Below are 18,300 nucleotides of genomic sequence, written 5' to 3' on the forward strand. Positions count from 1 at the left end.
GTTGAGCCAGCAGCTGTTTGAGTATCTGCTTTGTCATGTACTCTCAGCCAGATAATAGTATATATATATACACAGTGTATGTATGTATAAAATACCTGGAAGGTATGCCTTAGCTGGTATAACTGTAGATATCAGCCCTTCAGTCATCTAGAGTTTCACCGAAGTTTAAGTTGGCTCCTGCTCGTGGTGGTTTTAAGTGACCATCACACCAGTTCTGCAATGAACGCAGTTTGGCCGGGCCCAGAGATCTGACCACGTGGTATTTTCTAAACAGAAAGTTTAAATGCAGTAAATGTGGTAGGAGCATAGATAGACCTAGGTACAGCATAGTCTCTGTGTGTTAGCTACATGCTGCCGTTGCCGATGATGCTTCACTGGCTAGTTGGGAAAGATATGCGGCTTTGCTCACTGGTGTTTTTAACTATGCTCTGTCAAGGAAATGAGCTGAATTTTCATGTCAAACCTTATAGGCTTTTATGTTCAGGCTTCTCTGCTGGGATTCAGACTCGGAAACTGGTATTTATGGCTGGATCTTTCCAGAAAGTGGATGTTGTCCCTGCACGTATAACGAAAATGCCTGTTGATCATCTCTTAGCCAGTGATAGATAGATAGATAGAAGCGCAGGTGGAGGTCAGGCTAGACTGGCATGGCAGCCTTTTAGGAGTTGACCAGTTGAGCTGATGCTAAAGTGAGCCCAGTCTTTAAATTCCCTTGCATGCCTCAAGGTATGCATCATTGGATTTGTGTTTGGTAGAAATACAAAATGAAGCTGGTGTTGGTCTCCTGTCCAGCAAGAGTCAGATGACGTTCTTCTTGCTGTGCATTGATAACAGGAGGCTCAAGAGTAACGCAAACGTACTGGTCAGTGATGCTTTCCTTTCAAATACCAAAACTGGTAAAAGGGTGTGGTTTGTCTATCACTGTCTGTATTCCCTTTAACCCAGGGAGGCTGTATGGAGCTGATGACTTCTTGCCTGTGTTGACATATGTACTAGCCCAGTGTGATATGCTGGAGCTGGACACTGAAATTGAATACATGATGGAATTGCTGGATCCATCTTTGCTGCATGGAGAAGGTAATCTGTTTGTTTATTTTTATTATAACTGAGTGAAAGACTAGGGAAGGGGGATTCTTTCTCATAGTACCATTGCTGTTAACCTTGTTTGACTAGAAATCCTTTCAAGGGGAGTCCTAAAGTCAGCGATGTCAGTAGCGTAACAAGAGAATGTCATAATTATTTCCACCTTAAACTAAGAGAACACTGGTTACCTTGCAGAGTACAGGTCTGAGTGACCTGGGAATCTACTGATGTGTACTACCTTATGAGGGAATATGTTGTTTTCAACAAGAAGGGGAAGGCATCGTGACTTAGCAAGTGAACATATACGCTGTGCAGGTGCCAAATGTGATTATCCTTCTGTGCCCGAGAATATCCTGAGAGTATTTATAGGGCCGCTGCATTCAGTTAAATTGTGAGACACGTAATGGGACTTGAGTTACATGCTTTGGAAAAACTTCTGGGCAAGTTCTCTGCCAGAGAAGTGCTTTTGAGAATATTGCCCCCCTTAATGATCTTTGCTCCTTCCCAATATTTGTTTCTGACAAAGTATTTTTATATGTTTGGAATATGTTTCCTAAGGCATACTTGAATAATGGCTGAACTCCACTAGAGGCAAGGAAATCTCCCTCCTTTCTGTTTTCATGGTGGTTTTTTTTTAACAAGGAAATATTCTGCAAGCCCTGGGTAGGCCCCAGAATCTACCAGTTTATGAGGAAGTTTAAAGGTTCTTGTGACCAAGCTCAGCTGTGAGTTTAAGTCTGTATATGTGTTTTCCATTCCCGCTATCTCTTGGCTTACTGAAATTGCTGTATTCTCTTACATGCTGGTATGCTGGTATGTGTGAGAACTGTGCCAGGATTCCTCCAATTTGGCACTAGTCTGTTCCCTGCTTTGTGTACACAACATCCTCTAGTGCATTTTTCAGGAATCTTAACATGGAAAATACTTGAGATACGAAGCTGGAGATCATTACCATGCTTGAAAGGCAGAAACATTTACTGGACTATTAAGCCATGTTGTTTTTAATACAGCAAAAGAAGTCCATCCATTGGCTGGCCCTGTATTTGGCACCAGCTGGACTATATTATGCAGGAAAAATTGTTTAGTGCTTTGGGGTTGTGCAGTTCAAATGTAGTGTATTGTCCAGTTTGTCTCATGGGACTTGCTTGTGTTTTATGTATTAAAATTGTTGCAAAGCTAAAGGCCAAAAGCATGCTATCAGTAATACAAAAAATACTACTGTGAGCATAGAATGTGTATTTGAATGACTCCATGAATAGGCTGTGCTGCCTCTGAATTGGACACTCCCACTCAAATAGTTTACTTGGAAAAAAAGAGAGCGAGCAAGCAAGAGAAATAAATGACAGCGTGTATTTTGTTCCTCCTGGTTGTTGAGGAGCGTTACTTCCTGTTGAGACTCCTTTTCCTTTGTGACCTGCAGTTTCTTTGGTACATCGGCAACTCTGTCTTGACTTTAATTTGTTCTCCACTCATATAATAAAGGTGAAGCATGGAGGACTGTACACATCACCTCCTGAGCTAGTTGGACATTATGGGGAATGCGAAAAAGGTCACAAACACAGTCTTCATTTTAAAAACAAAAGCAGACTCTTTGGGATGCTTCCAGGGTAAAAATAACACACTCAGTCATTGCTTTATTGCTGCTAAGGGTGGTTGCTTTTAAGTTCCTGAACAGTGGTGGATTGTCTTTTACTTTGTTTAAACAGCTATGTTTATTTCATCCACACTTGAAGCTCAGGATGGAAATGTTTAGACGAAAACTCATGTTCCAATTTTGTAAAAACACTCAGGACTAAAGGAGTGACACCAGTTATTTAAGTAACCAGCTATCCCCAGTGCTAGTGGACCCAGAGTTAGATACTTGTGGCACCACTTGATAATATGGAGCACGTGCAACCATTGCATGTCTCTTAGCAGCTGAGAACACACTGCCCAGCATTTTGCAGGCCAGTGAGCTGGTTTTCTTTATGTATAAATAGTTTGGCAGTGGAGTACAGGGATTTGTCTGTGTGTCTGTGGTGTTTTTTTTTTTAAAAAGCACGTTTGTACTTCTGACTGTGACCAGTTGGAGCTAGCGTGGTGTTTGTGACCACTCTGAGACGTTCTTCCTTTGTTGTCCCTCACAGGAGGCTATTACTTGACAAGCGCTTATGGAGCACTTTCACTGATCAAGAACTTCCAGGAGGAACAAGCTGCCCGACTGTTAAGTTCAGAAGCCAGAGATACTCTGCGGCAATGGCACAAGAGGAGGACAACTAACAGGACAATACCTTCAGTTGATGATTTTCAGGTAGAGCTTAGGGCTGAAGGAAAAAAAAGGGGTTGATTGTTTTGTTAGAATCACCATTTGAGAGGTATGATTCATAACAATTCCCTTAGGGCCACAAGGTAAGTGGAGTGAAGCAATGCTGAGCATATGGCTGGCAAATTTGCCTCAGTTTTGAAGTCTTTGCACTTTATAGTAGAGTTTGATTACGATGATCTAAAGAAAACATGAAATAATGGAGCTTTGCCACCCTTCCTTCTATTTAAGTCCTGTAGAGTGAGGACAAACTGAATCATATCTTAGTAAAGCACACAAAGAAGCTGAATCTGTTAAAAAGAACAAATCCAGATTTCAATGGTACACATCAGTACAACTCTCCAGTAGCTAATGGTGGCATACAGCAGGTAATAGAGAGGAGAGGTGGGAGGAAGCTTGCCTACAGTTTTAAAGTTTAAGCAAGGAGTAGAGTTTTGTACTATGGATATCTTCATGTTTGTTTGTTTTTTTTCCTCCCCTCCATTTTTTACTGCTCTTTCAGAGTAGGGCAGTAACTTCAACTGAAGAATAACAAAGCAGTCGGGATTACTTCGTCTTTTAAAACCAGGCCTGCATGTCTTTCATATAGTATGCTCTTGATTGTCTGTTCAGCTGTATCAGTTTGTGGACTGAAGCAAGGAGGATGTTGGAATTGAGAAGAAAGGATTTATTCCTTTGTGTTCAGTTGTTTACAGTTCATACCCCAGCACAAATCATAGAATCATAGATTGGAAAAGACCTCTGAGATCATCAAGTCCAACCATCCACAAGTCACCAGAGAGGCTGATGACAACCATCACATAGTTATGATGTAGTTAAGACTTTGAGAAATGAAGGTGCAGGCTCATCTGGAGATAATGAAGCCTTTCAGTTGTGGCTCCTTCTGTTTTATTGGTGTCCATGCAAATGACTACAGGACAACACTGAACAGGCACGAGTTGGGAAAAGAAGCAGTCTTCCACAATTTGCCTCTCTTAGGAAGAGGAGAACTGATTAACAGAAATTCCAAACCATGGCTAGTGCACAAAGCTAGTCCATGTTACTGGCATCCATTTTATATTCTGCTTACCTGTAGTTAGGTGTCAGATTCGACTAGCTTGAGTCTTTGCTCTTTCTAGCAAAACACTACACTGTTCATAGGAAAATTCATCACTTTGTGTTCTGCCAGATGACTAAATGACAGAAGATTCCTTCAGCAGGATCTTGTATTCCGTTTCACTTTCTCTTCCTCAGCAAATGAACTTCAGCCAAGCTAATTGTACAGCTGGATGCAGAAAGATGCAGAGTGGTGGGGGAAGAGCTGGCACCGAGTGTGTCCAGTACTTCTCCTTCTATTGTCTCTTTGAAAAAGAGAGCCTCGAGTCAGTAGGATCACACCACGTCCGGGCTATGCTTGGCGCAAATTCAAGCATTTTGCTGCCCGCTCAGAATGCCAGTTTTCCGTCTCCTTTCTCCATGTTCTGCAGTGCTGAAGTGAAGCACCTTCCCTACAACCAACACGTAACGCAACTTCAGCGCAACTTAGCTTTCCCACGTCGAACCAGGGTGCGATCGCTGCATTTCGGTGATGCAGTCTCACCGCCTGATCAGCTTTTGGGCCCTGGAAAGCCTTTATCCTCCCTCCCTCAAAAAGATGGAAAAGAAAAAAATCTCATGTTTTCATGATGATTAAATACAACTTTCTGATACCGCATAAATAGCTTTGATACTTAGTAGAAGAGTTACAGGCATTTGTACAGAATTCAGCTTCTCCTTGAAGCAATCCCGTCCGTCTAAAAGGACGTGCTTTTAAAAACAGGTCTTCTGTGTATTAACTACATTAGAAATGAAAACTGTCGTGTGTTTTGCCTTATCTAGGGTGGATTTTTTTGTAATTTCTTCATGCTGGGTAACAAAAATGGATTAGTTCTATTCCGTGAGGTTCCATCCCAGTGGTTTAAATGCTGTTGCAAAGCTTCAGTGTTTCAGTCTGCAAGCTATCAAAAAATACTTTTAATAAAGATGAGTGCTCTTTGGAATGCAAGTCATATGAGCATTCTTCTCAGTCTTAGCTTTTAACAGCTTGTTTTTATGACATGTAAATTTTTACTGTTGTGATTTAGCATGCTTAATTTATTCAGCATACAAACATAGGTACCAGCTCACTCACTAAACAGGTCTTTCTCACTGTCATTTTTCCCCCCTCCTTTAATTTTAGTGCTTTTTAGTCTTTAATTGCAATTAATTTTTTTTTTTAAAAAAAGCGCACAACAGCAGGCTGCTTTGCTCATGTGTCCAAAAGTTTTCTGGTTTTTTCCCCTAGTTGTTGCTTTTTATTTTACTTCTTAAATGCTTTTGAAAGGTAGAACTGCATTTCCGTGTAGGGCATATTTAGAATTTATCCGTGTTATCAGAGTTGTGGCTGTGTGTCAGTTTCAACAGAGAAAAAAGCTCCAGCTTTTTTGCCTCAAAACCATATGGATTTACTCTAATGTTGCAGAGTAAATTTTTTTCCTGCATCCCTCCAAGCCTTATTTGAAAAAAGAAAATGGTACCACACAAAACTTGCTTACATCAAGCTCAAGCACCAAGTTGCCACCGGTTAACGCGATGAAGATGTCCTCCGTGAGGACGGATTACCTTTTGCATACTGCAGCGTAAGAGTGCGAGCAGTTTGTCGTGCAGTAACTTGTGGGTCAACACCCCTTGTGTGCCACTGGCAGAGGCTTTTTTTTTTTAAGTTTTTCCTTCTGACTATCATCTTGTGTGAAGCTTCTGGTCTCTGGTATTGACCCAGTATTGGCAGCATCACAGGGGTGCTGCCTCAGATGTTTATTTTTCTTCACAGCATTTTGTTTCCTAGTAAGGCCAAACATCAAGTCCCATTAAAAACACTGGTGTTTTCCATGTGGCTGTATCTGTTCACTCTTAATTGCAGGGCTGGAGTATAAGCCGAGGAAAGGAGGGTGCTGGCTTATGAATTTCTGTTATGTCCACCACAGGCTTGCCACAGTTTTGTCACCAATATCGCAATTCACAAGGTGGCCATAATGTGTGAGAATCACCAGTGTGTGTTTCCCAGCTAGAACACGGAGAGGGTTGCTGTTTATTGCTCACTCTTCAGTTTTCAGAGGGTGAGTTTTGTTTTTTTCGGTTTCTGACGTCTGTTTTCCCATTCTGCAGAACTACCTTCGTGTTGCATTCCAGGAAGTTAACAGTGGATGTACAGGAAAGACCTTGCTAGTGAGACCATATATCACGACCGAAGACGTTTGTCAGCTTTGTGCCGAAAAGTTTAAGGTGGACAATCCAGAGGAATATAGCCTGTTTCTTTTTGTTGACGACACTTGGCAGCAACTGACAGAGGATACCTACCCTCAGAAAATTAAGGCAGAGTTGCACAGCCGTCCGCAACCCCAGGTCTTTCACTTCGTCTACAAGCGCATTAACAGTGATCCATATGGTGCCATTTTTCAAAACAACGATGACTCGGCTTCTTAAAACCAGCAACTCATCGTTTAATTTCTGTTAACTGTTGAAAACATCTTTGTTGACTGCCTGCCTTAGCAGCTAAAACAGGTCTTAAACCATAAATGCCTAGTAAAAAACACGCAGACACTTCTAGCGTTGCTTAGAAAAACCCCATGTAAACCACGCATATGGCCAGTTATGTGGAATATTTCACCAGCGTGTTTTGAGTAAACAGCCCATGAGGCTGAATTTCTTGTGCCACAGACTCTTTTGAAGCGTATTTTACTGTGGCCCTCTGCAGGTCTTTTTGCTGTAGTGTGCAAAAAAATCTATTTTCTTACACTCATCCTTTAGCCAAATGTCATTTTGAGTTAAATATATGTAGGCTAGACAAGTATTTCGGTAAACTGGCTGATACGAGCTCAGTTTCACCAGCAGGAGTTCGACAAGACTGTCCGATGCAGGGCATCAGTTAACTCATAATTACCGGGATGATTGCATCCTTTCCTAATTTTTTTAATTACAGAAAATCTCCATGTTTTTATATATATATATCATAGAAATTTTATAGCAGTTGCAGGTAAACTGTCAGGGTTGGTTTTTGAAATATTTTTTTAACTATAAAGTATTCTATAATTATGCATGTGATTTTAACATTTAATATACAAGAATAAATCTCTTGCTGGTTTTAGAGTATCGCATTAAAAGTCTCTCTGGGTCCTCTTCTTTTCCTGTTACAGGAGGGTTCTTACGAAACTTCTGTTACCTGTAAGAAGATTGTACCACTGGCGCTGGCGATTTCAGTGCCTATATCTGAACTTGATGTACTGTTATCGGGATTATTGTTTATATGCATTTTTTTAGACAATAGAACTAGGGGGTCGGAAGAGGAAATTGAAAGGAAAGGATGTAGAGAAGGGGCAGAGAAAGAATGTAGAGAACCTAATTTAGGATTAAAATGTGTTAGTCTGCTGGTTCAGGCTCCTTGCAGAAAATAAGCGGAGAAGGTTGGTAAGCAACTTCTGTGTAAGCAGTATTGTAGATTTGCAGAGGGATTTGACAGCACCTATCCCAGATACTATTTGTGTTAGCAGAGGATTAAATAAGTGATCATCAGTAAGGTGAAGGAGAACACTTTTTTTGTATAGTCTATCACCAACATCAGAGTGTGTCTTGGACTGAAGAATGTGTTGTAGCATTTCATGGTTCTGAGCTACTCGGTAGGCAAGGTGTGGAAGTCAGTCCTACGTGTGCAAAGATAAAATGGTATTAAACCTGTGTGTTCTGTAGATGTGTCCAAGATGGCCAGTGCTGTGGGTGACACGGGACCCTACTTAAGTCATTTTGGGCTACTCTCTTTAGAGGAGTAACGTAAGGCAGATGGTTACAAAAATGTCATGAGCAGCATGTGTATTGTACATGCAGAGATCTGTAACATTTTTGTCAGTTGGCCATGTATCTGAAACCCCAGCGCGTTTGTATTTAATTTTGTAAATGGTGAGTTTTGCACATAATAATACATTGTAATACTGAACTATAATTTGGGATGTTGTGTGCTGTGGTTTTTGGGGTTTTTTTCTTTTTTTTTTTTTTAAAGAAATGGTTCACACCTGAATGTTTTGTGTATCTTGGTAGACTGATGCTGCTGCTTTTCATACTGCTCAGCCCATTCAAAGCTCTTTGCAAAGGAAGGATGCAACAACACTCTGATTCAGTTAGTGCGCTTGACCTGAACAGTCAGGAGCAGGAGCAGTGTGTTGACTGCCAAACCATTTCTTGCGAAGTTGAGACTGATACTCGGTGCTGAAGAAAATTCCACTATTTTCTGTATGATGGCGGCTCTGCTAGAGGAGGGAAGGACTGGGACAGAGAGGCAAAGTATTAAGAAACTCAGAATTTCATGCGTGAAATGAAGGAAAGCAAAGTGTAAAAAGGGAAACGCGTGCCCAAACCACCTCAAGATGATTCTGCTGTCTATTCTTGTGCAATTGTTTCTTTGGAAAATTAGAACATTTTATTCACTGTGCTGTGCAAAACACTTCTCACTTCTCGTAATGTCAGGAAGCAGATGATGCAAAAACTGTGGAAGGAATTTGGACTTGTAAAAATAAGCTGTTCTGTCTTCTCCAAAGTGAGGTGTTTGATGTTACGAAATACTGAAAAGCAAGAAAAAGCTGATAGTTGAGGTGGTATCTTTTTTTTAAATTTATCGCTCCCTCTTTTTGAAATGGAGAAGTAACTGGAAAGGCTGAAGGAAATGAAGCTGGAGGTAATAAATCCCTGTATCTTACTAATAAAAGAAGCTTAACAGAAAAGTTTTACATTAGGGGATTTGTGAATTCACAAAAAGCACATACTGCAAAATCATGAAATGCCGCCTGCAGCAGCTTAAATCAAATCTACTTCTTGTTGTTATTTCCACGCGTTATTTTGCTTATTCTCCATCTCGAAGGCTGTCCTCCCCCCCGGCCGTGGCAGCCTTCCAGGCAGGTCTCACGGCTCTCCGCCGGAGTTGCAGCATCGCACACCGGGTGAGGATCCATCACCGGGGAGCGGGGGGAGGCCGTGCCTGTGATTCCAGGAGACTAAGAGCGCCCAAGGCCTGCCGAGTGTGAACTGGCGGGGAAAAGAGCCTGCTTTAAAGGGGGGGTGGGGGGAAAGAAGCTTCCGTGCTGCTCTCCTGGCTCTTGCCAGGATGGCGCAGATGAGGGGGGTGGGGGGTGTTAAAGGAAAGTGACCCCAGGCGGGCCGCGGAAGCAGAGCGAAGGCTGGATTGTCCGCAAAATACCGTTTGCGGGGGGAGGTTCGTCAGAAGACGGGAAGGTAAGGCCCAGGGAACATGGGGCTCGGCCTCTGCTCTCGGGGGCCGTCCCCGGCCGCTGCACAAGCTCTCCCGGAGCCGAGCGCCAAGCGGCCCCCCGTCCCGCCGCCCTCGGTGCCCGCAGCCGGCGCAGCCCCTCCGCGGCGGCAGGGGGCGGGCCCGCGGCGCCCCGCATCCGCCGCCGCCTCCTCGCGGTGGCGGAAGGGGCCGCCGGGCGGCGGGAGGACTGCTTCCGGAGCGGCGGCGGCGGCCGGAGCGGTGGCGGCATGACGACCCTGCGCGCCTTCACCTGCGACGACCTCTTCCGCTTCAACAACATGTGAGCGCGGCCGCGGCCCTCTCCGCTCCCCGGGGGCCCCGCTCGGCCCGCGGGCGTGGGCGGGCGGCGGGGCCCGGGCCCGCGCTGAGCGTTGCTCTCCCCCCGCAGCAACCTGGACCCGCTGACGGAGACCGTATCCTTCCCGCTGCCGCCGGGCGCCGGGGAGGAGGCGCGGGGCCTCGCGCGGGCGGCGGACCGGGCGGCGACATCTTGCTCCTTAACCGGGCGGCGCAGTACGGGATTCCCTTCTACCTGCAGTACCTGGCCCACTGGCCCGAGTACTTCATCGTCGCCGAGGCGCCCGGCGGGGAGCTGATGGGTTACAGTGAGTGCGCGTCAGGGGGGTGCCCGGGGGGAGGGGGTCGGGGCGCCCGGGGCCCTCCCGCTCTGCGCCTTTCCCCGGTGCCCGTTACGAAGAGTCTTCCCGCTTCGCCGGTGCCTGAGGGTGGTGAGGTGGGACTGGCAGCGGCAGTTGTCGGTCTGGTGTTCCCAGCGCGGCGAGGAGTCTTGGCTGCGGTTTTGTACGGGGCAGCGTAGGCCTGCGAGCGTTCCTGTAGTCCCGGAGGTCAGTCCCGGCGCTGGTCTCGCGCACCGGCAGTCATCTGTAAGTAAAAACGATGGGCTTGGGCTTTGCGCCGACCTGGAAAGGAAAGCTCTGGTTCTGGATGTCATTTGCTTGTCTGCTGTGGAATATTCGCGTTTTTCAGAAATCGTTCCAAGTAGAGCTGCCGGTTTGTTTATTCCTTCCAGGTTTTTCTCCTTCTTTTTTTTATTTCGGGGTGAGGGCAGAATAAAGGTCTTTGCAGGGACCTGGGAAATGAACTATGTAACATAATAAAAGTTAAAGCACTTGCTGTGCAGAAGGTTTTTCCACACCCAGCACATCAGTTGCTGGTTAGCAGTGCCTGTGATGTTTAAAACTGGAACTGCGAACTGCGAGTGTTCGTTAGTGGACTAACACTGGTTTGGCTCTTTGTAGAAAGGAGAGGAACTACAAAGAAGCCCCCTCAAACAATATCCCCTTTTCTGTATTTTTTTTTCTTAAACATACCTTGTTTGCAGGGCCTTAGCTTTTCTATTGCCAGACTAGCAAACCTTCCCAAGCTCTATTCCCCCATAGTCACCAAAAGCTTGCAATAGTTGGTGGAATGGTGAGTTAGTTTTGGGTTTCTAGCCCTCCGTTCCACCATTATTTGAGTCAAATCCTGAATTCCTCTCAGTTAAGGACTCACCGGAGTTGCTTGAAATTTGCATTTGAAAGTCATGCCTCAAACAATGGATTTGCAGAATTATTTATTGATTTATTTTACACTAGTCAAGAAACTACTGTAATACTTGAGCAAAATGAGGTTTTTAGTGGTTGGTGAATCACAGTTACAACGTAGACATTCCAGTTAGAGCCTTTACCACAGCCATTGCAGTGTTTGCTTATACACTGCGTGGTTCCATTGTAAAGTTGCATAGCTGTGGGTGGTGCGCTATTCCAGAGCTGCTACTGCGCTGATGGTCTGTATATTCACAGTAATGGGTAAAGCGGAAGGCTCTGTGGCTAGGGAAGAATGGCATGGACACGTTACTGCTCTCTCCGTTGCACCAGAATTTCGACGGCTGGGTTTGGCTGCTAAATTGATGGAACTACTGGAAGAAATTTCAGAAAAGTGAGTATTATGTTTGTCTTGAAATTTGTCTCTTGAAGTAGCTTTTCTACAGACACCTGTCTATGGCTTAGATATTTGGTTTGCATGAAGCAGACTCAGAATTTTGCTTTAAGTAGCATTCTGGTTTGCTGAAATTCCCAAGAGTTAGAGAACAAGAATTACGAATGTTGCTTGGCGGTTTAAAATCTCAGGATTTACTTTGAAAGCTGACTTGCTAGAGTGAGTGGGAAGTAGCCTGAAATCCAGTAGAGATCCTGTATAAAAGGTCCTTTACTTGACAGGAAAGAGCTGTGCGAAACGTCGGCACTGTTCCCTGTAGGGCCTCCAACACGCTTGTTCAGTAATCGTGGGCTTTGTGCGATTCCCTCAGGCACAATCTTGAACAGATTTTATATGGCAGATGGTGTCTTAGCTTACTTTCCATCTCGTGCCTGGCTACTTGTACCTGCAGAAAATTAAATTTAGCATCAAATAAACCCACAGGGAAATGTCCCTAACTCATAGTGGTAGGGCAACCCCACCGTAGTTGGTAAAATTGTTGAATAGTACGATGTTTTGAAAATCTGACGTGTGAGAAGGGCTGTGTCCTGTTAGGCAACTGAATTTTGTGACTGATTCCTCTCCCCCCTCCTTGCACTTTGAAGGAGGCAGTCCCTAAACCAATGCGATCTAAAATGTGGATTTTTTAAATTTTTTTTAATAATTTCTTATATATGAGGGTTGTGTGGGTGTTCAGCTTGTCCTGTTCTTCCCGTTCATAATTATGAACCCACTGGCTGGTGTAGAAGAATGGTCACATGACATAAAGTAAAATGAAATTTGTGCCTATACTGGATTTGTCCCTTGGTAAGGGAGTGTATCTGTCATTACAGTGTGAAAGATGTTTGAGTAGCATACCACGTCATGAGACCTGCTTTTAGTCTGATTACAAGTTGTGGGTTATTATTTAGAAATACATTCACCTGCTGTTCCTTACTGTTGGTTTTTTTTGTTTTTATTTTTTCAAAGAAAGGGTGGATTTTTCGTCGATCTCTTTGTGAGAGTATCGAATCAGGTTGCAGTAAATATGTATAAACAACTAGGCTACAGTGTGTACCGGACAGTATTAGAGTACTACTCTGCTAGCAGTGGGGAGCCAGATGAAGATGCTTATGGTAAGTACTTGTTCTGCCTGAAGTTGGATGGAAAGATTCTCCTGTTGAGGATTCCTGGTCTCGTTTGTATCATTAATTTTTTTTATATGCGAAACAAGTTCAGATAGCTTTTGATGAATGGGATTTTGTATACTCCTTTAGCTTTTCCTACTGAAGATTACATCAGTTACAAAACTTAGTCTTGCAGTTAAAACAACAATAAATTAGTAAGTACAAAAATATCCTGTAGGTAAGATGGAAACAAAAATGTAGTTTCTTACCAAATTTTTCTTTCTGAGGAATGCTCACAGCCAGTAGCTGTCTTTTTTGCTAATGTTATTGGGAGAAGGAATGGCACTGCTTTCCTCGTTTCTTCCCATAACAGGGACTTGAAACTTTGGCTTGCTCAGATGTCTAACTAGAAATTTACCAGTGTCAGTGTTCAACAGTCGCAGAGAATTGGGTGGCATTTTCAGTTTAAAAGGGAAGGAACATGGAAATTCAAGTGTGTTTGTGTTAATTCTGTTAATAAAAGTAAAGTACCAGCTGCTGTGTCTTCCTAGACCTTCTTTCCTTTAAGTGCCCTCCCCAAAGGGTTACGTGGCCATGCTGTATATGTTTTCTGTTGTTAATGTTCCTGACCCTATGTTTCCTGTAGCATAGTTTCAGACATCTGTGCTTATGAAGTAATTTAGTTAAAGAAATAGATGGAAAGGTACAGAAAAGAAACGGTCCGGACCGGGTGCCTCTTAAAGAGAGGGATCCAGAACAAAGAAATCCCTGGGTATTTATACCCTTACAATTTGTGCCTATGCTGTTCATGCGCCTTGCACGTGTCTCTTGATCCAATGGTAATTCTTGGTCTGAGGTCTTTCTGTTCCTTACTGGATTCTTCCTCTGTCTCCAGACAGGCCCTTACGTTTGCAGTTCTTATCTGAAAGACTTACAGCTTCCTCTGACAGTGGTAGCCTCCTTACCTCCCAGTTCACACTGGTGCCAGAGCCTTCCTGTATCCCAGCAACCAGCCCAGGATAGGCTCATGACAAGAGACCTGGAATTCCAGCGAGCTCACGCTCTCCTGCTAATTCATGCTAAGCAAAGTTATTCAAACATAAAGATACAGCTAAAAGAATAGAATGCATTTAGAGAGTTCAGTTGATTAAACTTATTCTGCAAAAGTCCTCCCTTTGTCTTTATTAAGCATCCCTGCTAATATGTCAGGAAGAGCTCATGAAGTTTTCAAGGCATTTAACTATTAACCATGGTCTCTCATACAGGTAACAGGCACAATATCTCATTAGGGGGTGTTCTTATATCGTACCCGACACGAGCTTGAGACCGTGGCCACTCCAAGGTTCTCTGTCCGTAGTCTGGGAGGAGCAGTGTTATCAGGGTTTTCACTAGCAACATGATCACAGGTTTTTCCGTTTTCCATTCTGTGGGGTGCTGTAAGAGGTCACAGAGACTGAAAAATAGAGACTTGTTGATTGTATTCATTTGTTAGCTGATGGGCTATTCACCACTCACTTGACATGAGAACGGTGTATTCAGGTTTTTTTTCCTAAGACTTTTAACAGCAGAATAGGAACATAGTAGGACAGTATATGGTCCCTCCCATTTAGGTTCTAGCTTGGATTTTCATGTGAACACCTTCATTAACACCTCATCCCTAGGCTGTATGTCAGGTACTTGAATTTCGGGTTGTGTAGGCTGATACCATTGAGCATATTTTCTTTTTCGCTCAAATTTTTTTTGCGTATATAACACGTATTGGGTCAACTGTTCATCTCCATCCGGTTGGCTGGTCTTAGCTGGGATATAAGTCCCTGGTATGGCTAATTGTCTCCCAAAGAGGATTTCAGCCTGTGTTAGGCCTATGGGTTGTCGTGGAGCATTCCAGACATCCCATTAAGCCAAGTTCAGTGCTTCTGGCCATTAAAGGCCAGTGCATGTACATATTTTTGCTATTTTTTTCTTTGAAAGTTCTGTTCATTCTTTCTACCTGTCCTGAAGACTGTGGGTGTTAAGGGGTGTGTAGTTTTGTAATTATTCCTAATGATTTGTATAGCTGGTTGATTATGTTTGCTGTGAGATGGGCCCCCCCAATCTGAATCAGTTGACTCTGGGACTCTGTATCTAGGTACAATTTCCTTTACTGAGGCTTTTACCACCCCTCCTGTGTCAGCCATTCTTGTAGGGAAAGCCTCCACCCACTGTGATAACTGGTCAGCTATTACCATCAGGTATTTGTATCGATTGGCAGATGGCATGTCTGCATCATCTATCTGCAATATTTGGAAAGGGAAATAAGCGCGTGGTTGCCTGCCTAATTCAGAATTAGGCTTAACACTTGAGAGCTTCTGGCATGTTGGGCAACTACTGTGCAGTGGTGTAGATTCCTGGTGCTGACCATATCTTCTGTATCTGATTTGCTACTGCTTCTGGCCCGCCATGTGCTTTGTTGTGGAACCACCTAGCTACCATAATTATGTATTTCTTGGGCAGTATAGGTTTTCCCCCAGTTGTCCATATCCCATTATCATTCTGTTTTCCTTCCCACTTTTCCTATTTTTCCTTTTCCTCTGCTGAACAGTCTTTCTCGCACATGATTTTAGGGTAGTTAAATCTGGCCATTCGCTCTGTTTTATCATTAAAACTGTGACTGTACGTTCCTCCAAGGGTTGTTGGGCTGCGGCCTTTGCGGCTAAAGCATTCCCTTTACTGATTTCTGTAGTGTGCTTTGTATGGTTTGGACAGTGTATCGTAGCAATTTCTTCGGGTAGCTGGACCGATGGCAGCAGATGACATGCTGCTTCTCTATTTGACACTTTCCTTGCTGATGATGTGAGAAATCCCCGATCTTTCCAGAGCACACCTCATGCATGGCATACCCCAGAGTTTGTATAGATGTTGAGTCGTTTTCCTTTTCCCGGTTGTGCTGCACACAGACCATTTCTTTCCTGTACCTTTGTTACCTTGTGTAGCCTGAGGTTAAGAACATTTGTTTAGCACTGTTCTTGCACTATTCATTTGATATGCGGGAGCACTATGAAATAAGGGGGCTACGGACAGATATCTACCACTGTTGCAGATGCCTTAAATCATATATTTGTCCCTTTAGCCTGCCATTTCCTTTCCATTCAGTTGAGTTTCATGCAGTGTTATATTCCAGTTTATAATGTTGCTGCTGAACAGCATTAACGACATCAAACTATTAGAGTGTGTCCAGAGGAGGGCGACCAAGATGGTGAAAGATCTCGAGGGCAAGAGTGATGATTAGCGTCTGAGGTCACTTGATTTGTTCAGCTCAGAGAAGAGAGGGCTAAGGGGTGACTTCATTGCAGTCTACACCTTCCTTAAGGGGGTCAGTGGAGGAGGAGATGCTGATCTCCTCTCTCTGATGACCAGCGATAGGACACAAGGAGATGGAATGAAGCTGCCTCAGGGGAAATTCAGACTGGACATTAGGAAAAGGTTCTCCGAGAGGGTGGTCGGTCACTGGAACAGGCTCCTCAGGGAAGCAGTCAAGGCACCAAGCCCATCAGAGTTCAGGGACCATCTGGACGATGCTCTTAGTCATATGGTAGTTTAGTTTTAGGTGGCCTTGCGAGGAGCAAGGAGTTGGATTTGAAGATCCTTATGTGTCCCTTCCAACCTGAGATATTCTGTGATTCTAGGAAATCTTCTTGATTAAAAATGATCTTATTGTAATAGAGAATTCATTTAATATGGCTTCATGCAATGACTGTCTTATTATAATGTGTTTTTTTTCTTTTGTCACAGATATGAGAAAAGCTCTTTCCAGAGATATGGAGAAGAAATCAATTATACCTCTGCCTCATCCTGTGAGACCAGAAGACATTGAGTGACTGTAAGCTGTGATTCACAGGAAACTTATTAGGAGTGTCAGGTTCCTTCTCCCCCCAGCCTCCAAGAACTTACAGATGAGAAATCTTAGTCTCAATGTTTTTACCAGTGAAATATCAAAAAGCAATATTGAGAAGTTTACTAATGCTGTTTCTGTTGGTAATGGCTGCATACTCCTGCACTTACCCTATTATTTTTCCTCTCAAATATTGGAAATTCAGAGACTATTAAAATGGAATTACCCCTTGAATGGTGTTTTCTTGGTTTTCTTTCAAGCCAAAAATACCTGAAGTCAGTAATAGTAACAACTCTTCAAATGCATTTATTCATGACCAATGAAAATACTGTACAATGCCCAAGAAACACAGCAGGGGAAGGCAATGTATTAATACTTGCATAGAAGGTAAACCTGGTATACATAATGTAGAAATGTTTTTTTCCCCTTTTCATGGCACAGGCACGGGACTGAACTTAGGTTCACTGTTGATTTGAAAAAGCCAGGCAACCAAAGCAGTCAAGGTTTTCTGTCCGCCATGGGCCAGATTCAAGAGCAATTCTGTGTTCTGGGTACCCACACCTACCTTAACATGCTGTGTACGCTGAAGCAATCTGCAGTAATGTATTCTTGTTTTCTGATACTCCTCTTGCTGAATTTCGAGGTCAGTGTATGTTTTCCAAAGAACCTGCAAAAGAGAAGTCTTTCCCTATGTTCACAGCATCTTCAAACAACTCTGTGTCTTACGGTGACATAACGTGATTTGTTTCTTTTAGTGGAGGAGCATGGATAAATACGGAATTTTTCAGAAATGAAATTCAGAGATCTGAGTATCAATTGACCGTACAAGCTAGGATTAAGGCTAAGTAATATCAAGTCTTGTGCACATAACCCATTTAGCTTACTCCTGTAAGCATGTTTCTCCCTCCATGTTTTATCACGGGTTTTATAGTCCTGCGTACCCTGTCAAGAAACAGGTGCTAACTTAGACCTGAGATACAGGCGAAACTACTATGGTAAGGAGTTCTGTTCAAGCTGGTATTTACATTTTCATTAGCCACACTGCGTAATAAATACTAGGTTTTGTTCCTGTTTTTCTTCCATCCTTATATCCAGCTTTCTGTCCCTTTTTTCCTCTTGCTTTCTGTCCGGTGTCCTGTCTCTCGTGTTCCTCTTGTTCTGTCCGCTCCCCATCACTATTTTGCTCTCTCTTGTTTTTTTCTTTTTTTCTTTTTAGAACTTCCCTGTGCCTTATCTTTCATTGCCCCGTTCCTCTGTCTTGGGCCATGTCCCATTTTTGAGGCCATGGAAATGACATCAGGAGTGACAGGTTGTCAGATGCAGGTCCTCCAGCCCATCGCTGTTCCTGCCTTCTCCATCTCTTTGTCCCAACTGGCATCTCTCTGCATTACTCAGTCCCTTTCCCCTGTTCTCTGTCCTGCTTTTTCTCTCTCCGTGTCCCACTCCCTGTTCCAATCTTTATCCTTCCTTCCTTTTTCCTTTCGTTTTTCTCTGTCCTTTGTCCTGCTGCTCTCTCTTCCTCCATCTCACCATCCTTTTCCCTGTACCTTTCTGTCTCTGCCCCTCAGTCTTTCTCCCTCGTCTTACTTTTCTCTTTATAACCCTCTGGCCTGCTCCCCATCCCTCTCTTTCGCCGTCCCTCTCTGCTCCT

At 43.6% G+C, this 18,300-nt stretch overlaps 2 protein-coding genes across 8 annotated transcripts in view; both read left to right on the top strand.

The window, feature by feature from the left end:
* Nucleotides 1–8,375, top strand: part of RIN2 (Ras and Rab interactor 2) — an 84,138-nt gene extending 75,763 nt beyond the window's left edge. For all 7 annotated transcript variants that reach the window (XM_075413694.1, XM_075413695.1, XM_075413693.1 and 4 more), the window contains 3 exons: nucleotides 946–1,077; nucleotides 3,210–3,373; nucleotides 6,548–8,375. In XM_075413694.1, coding sequence (XP_075269809.1) covers nucleotides 946–1,077; nucleotides 3,210–3,373; nucleotides 6,548–6,865 — 614 coding nt within the window. In that variant the 3' untranslated portion in view covers nucleotides 6,866–8,375. The remainder of the gene's footprint in view (nucleotides 1–945; nucleotides 1,078–3,209; nucleotides 3,374–6,547) is intronic.
* Nucleotides 8,376–9,849: 1,474 nt separating this feature from the next.
* NAA20 (N-alpha-acetyltransferase 20, NatB catalytic subunit) lies at nucleotides 9,850–16,883 on the top strand. The gene is made up of 6 exons (XM_075413700.1): nucleotides 9,850–9,975; nucleotides 10,084–10,108; nucleotides 10,210–10,300; nucleotides 11,498–11,633; nucleotides 12,642–12,787; nucleotides 16,550–16,883. Exons 1-6 carry the CDS (start codon nucleotides 9,923–9,925, stop codon nucleotides 16,633–16,635), a joined length of 537 nt encoding a protein of 178 aa, XP_075269815.1. The 5' UTR covers nucleotides 9,850–9,922; the 3' UTR covers nucleotides 16,636–16,883.
* Nucleotides 16,884–18,300: the final 1,417 nt, after the last annotated feature.

Source organism: Opisthocomus hoazin, chromosome 2 (assembly GCF_030867145.1).
Source record: "Opisthocomus hoazin isolate bOpiHoa1 chromosome 2, bOpiHoa1.hap1, whole genome shotgun sequence".
Lineage (NCBI taxonomy): Eukaryota > Metazoa > Chordata > Aves > Opisthocomiformes > Opisthocomidae > Opisthocomus > Opisthocomus hoazin.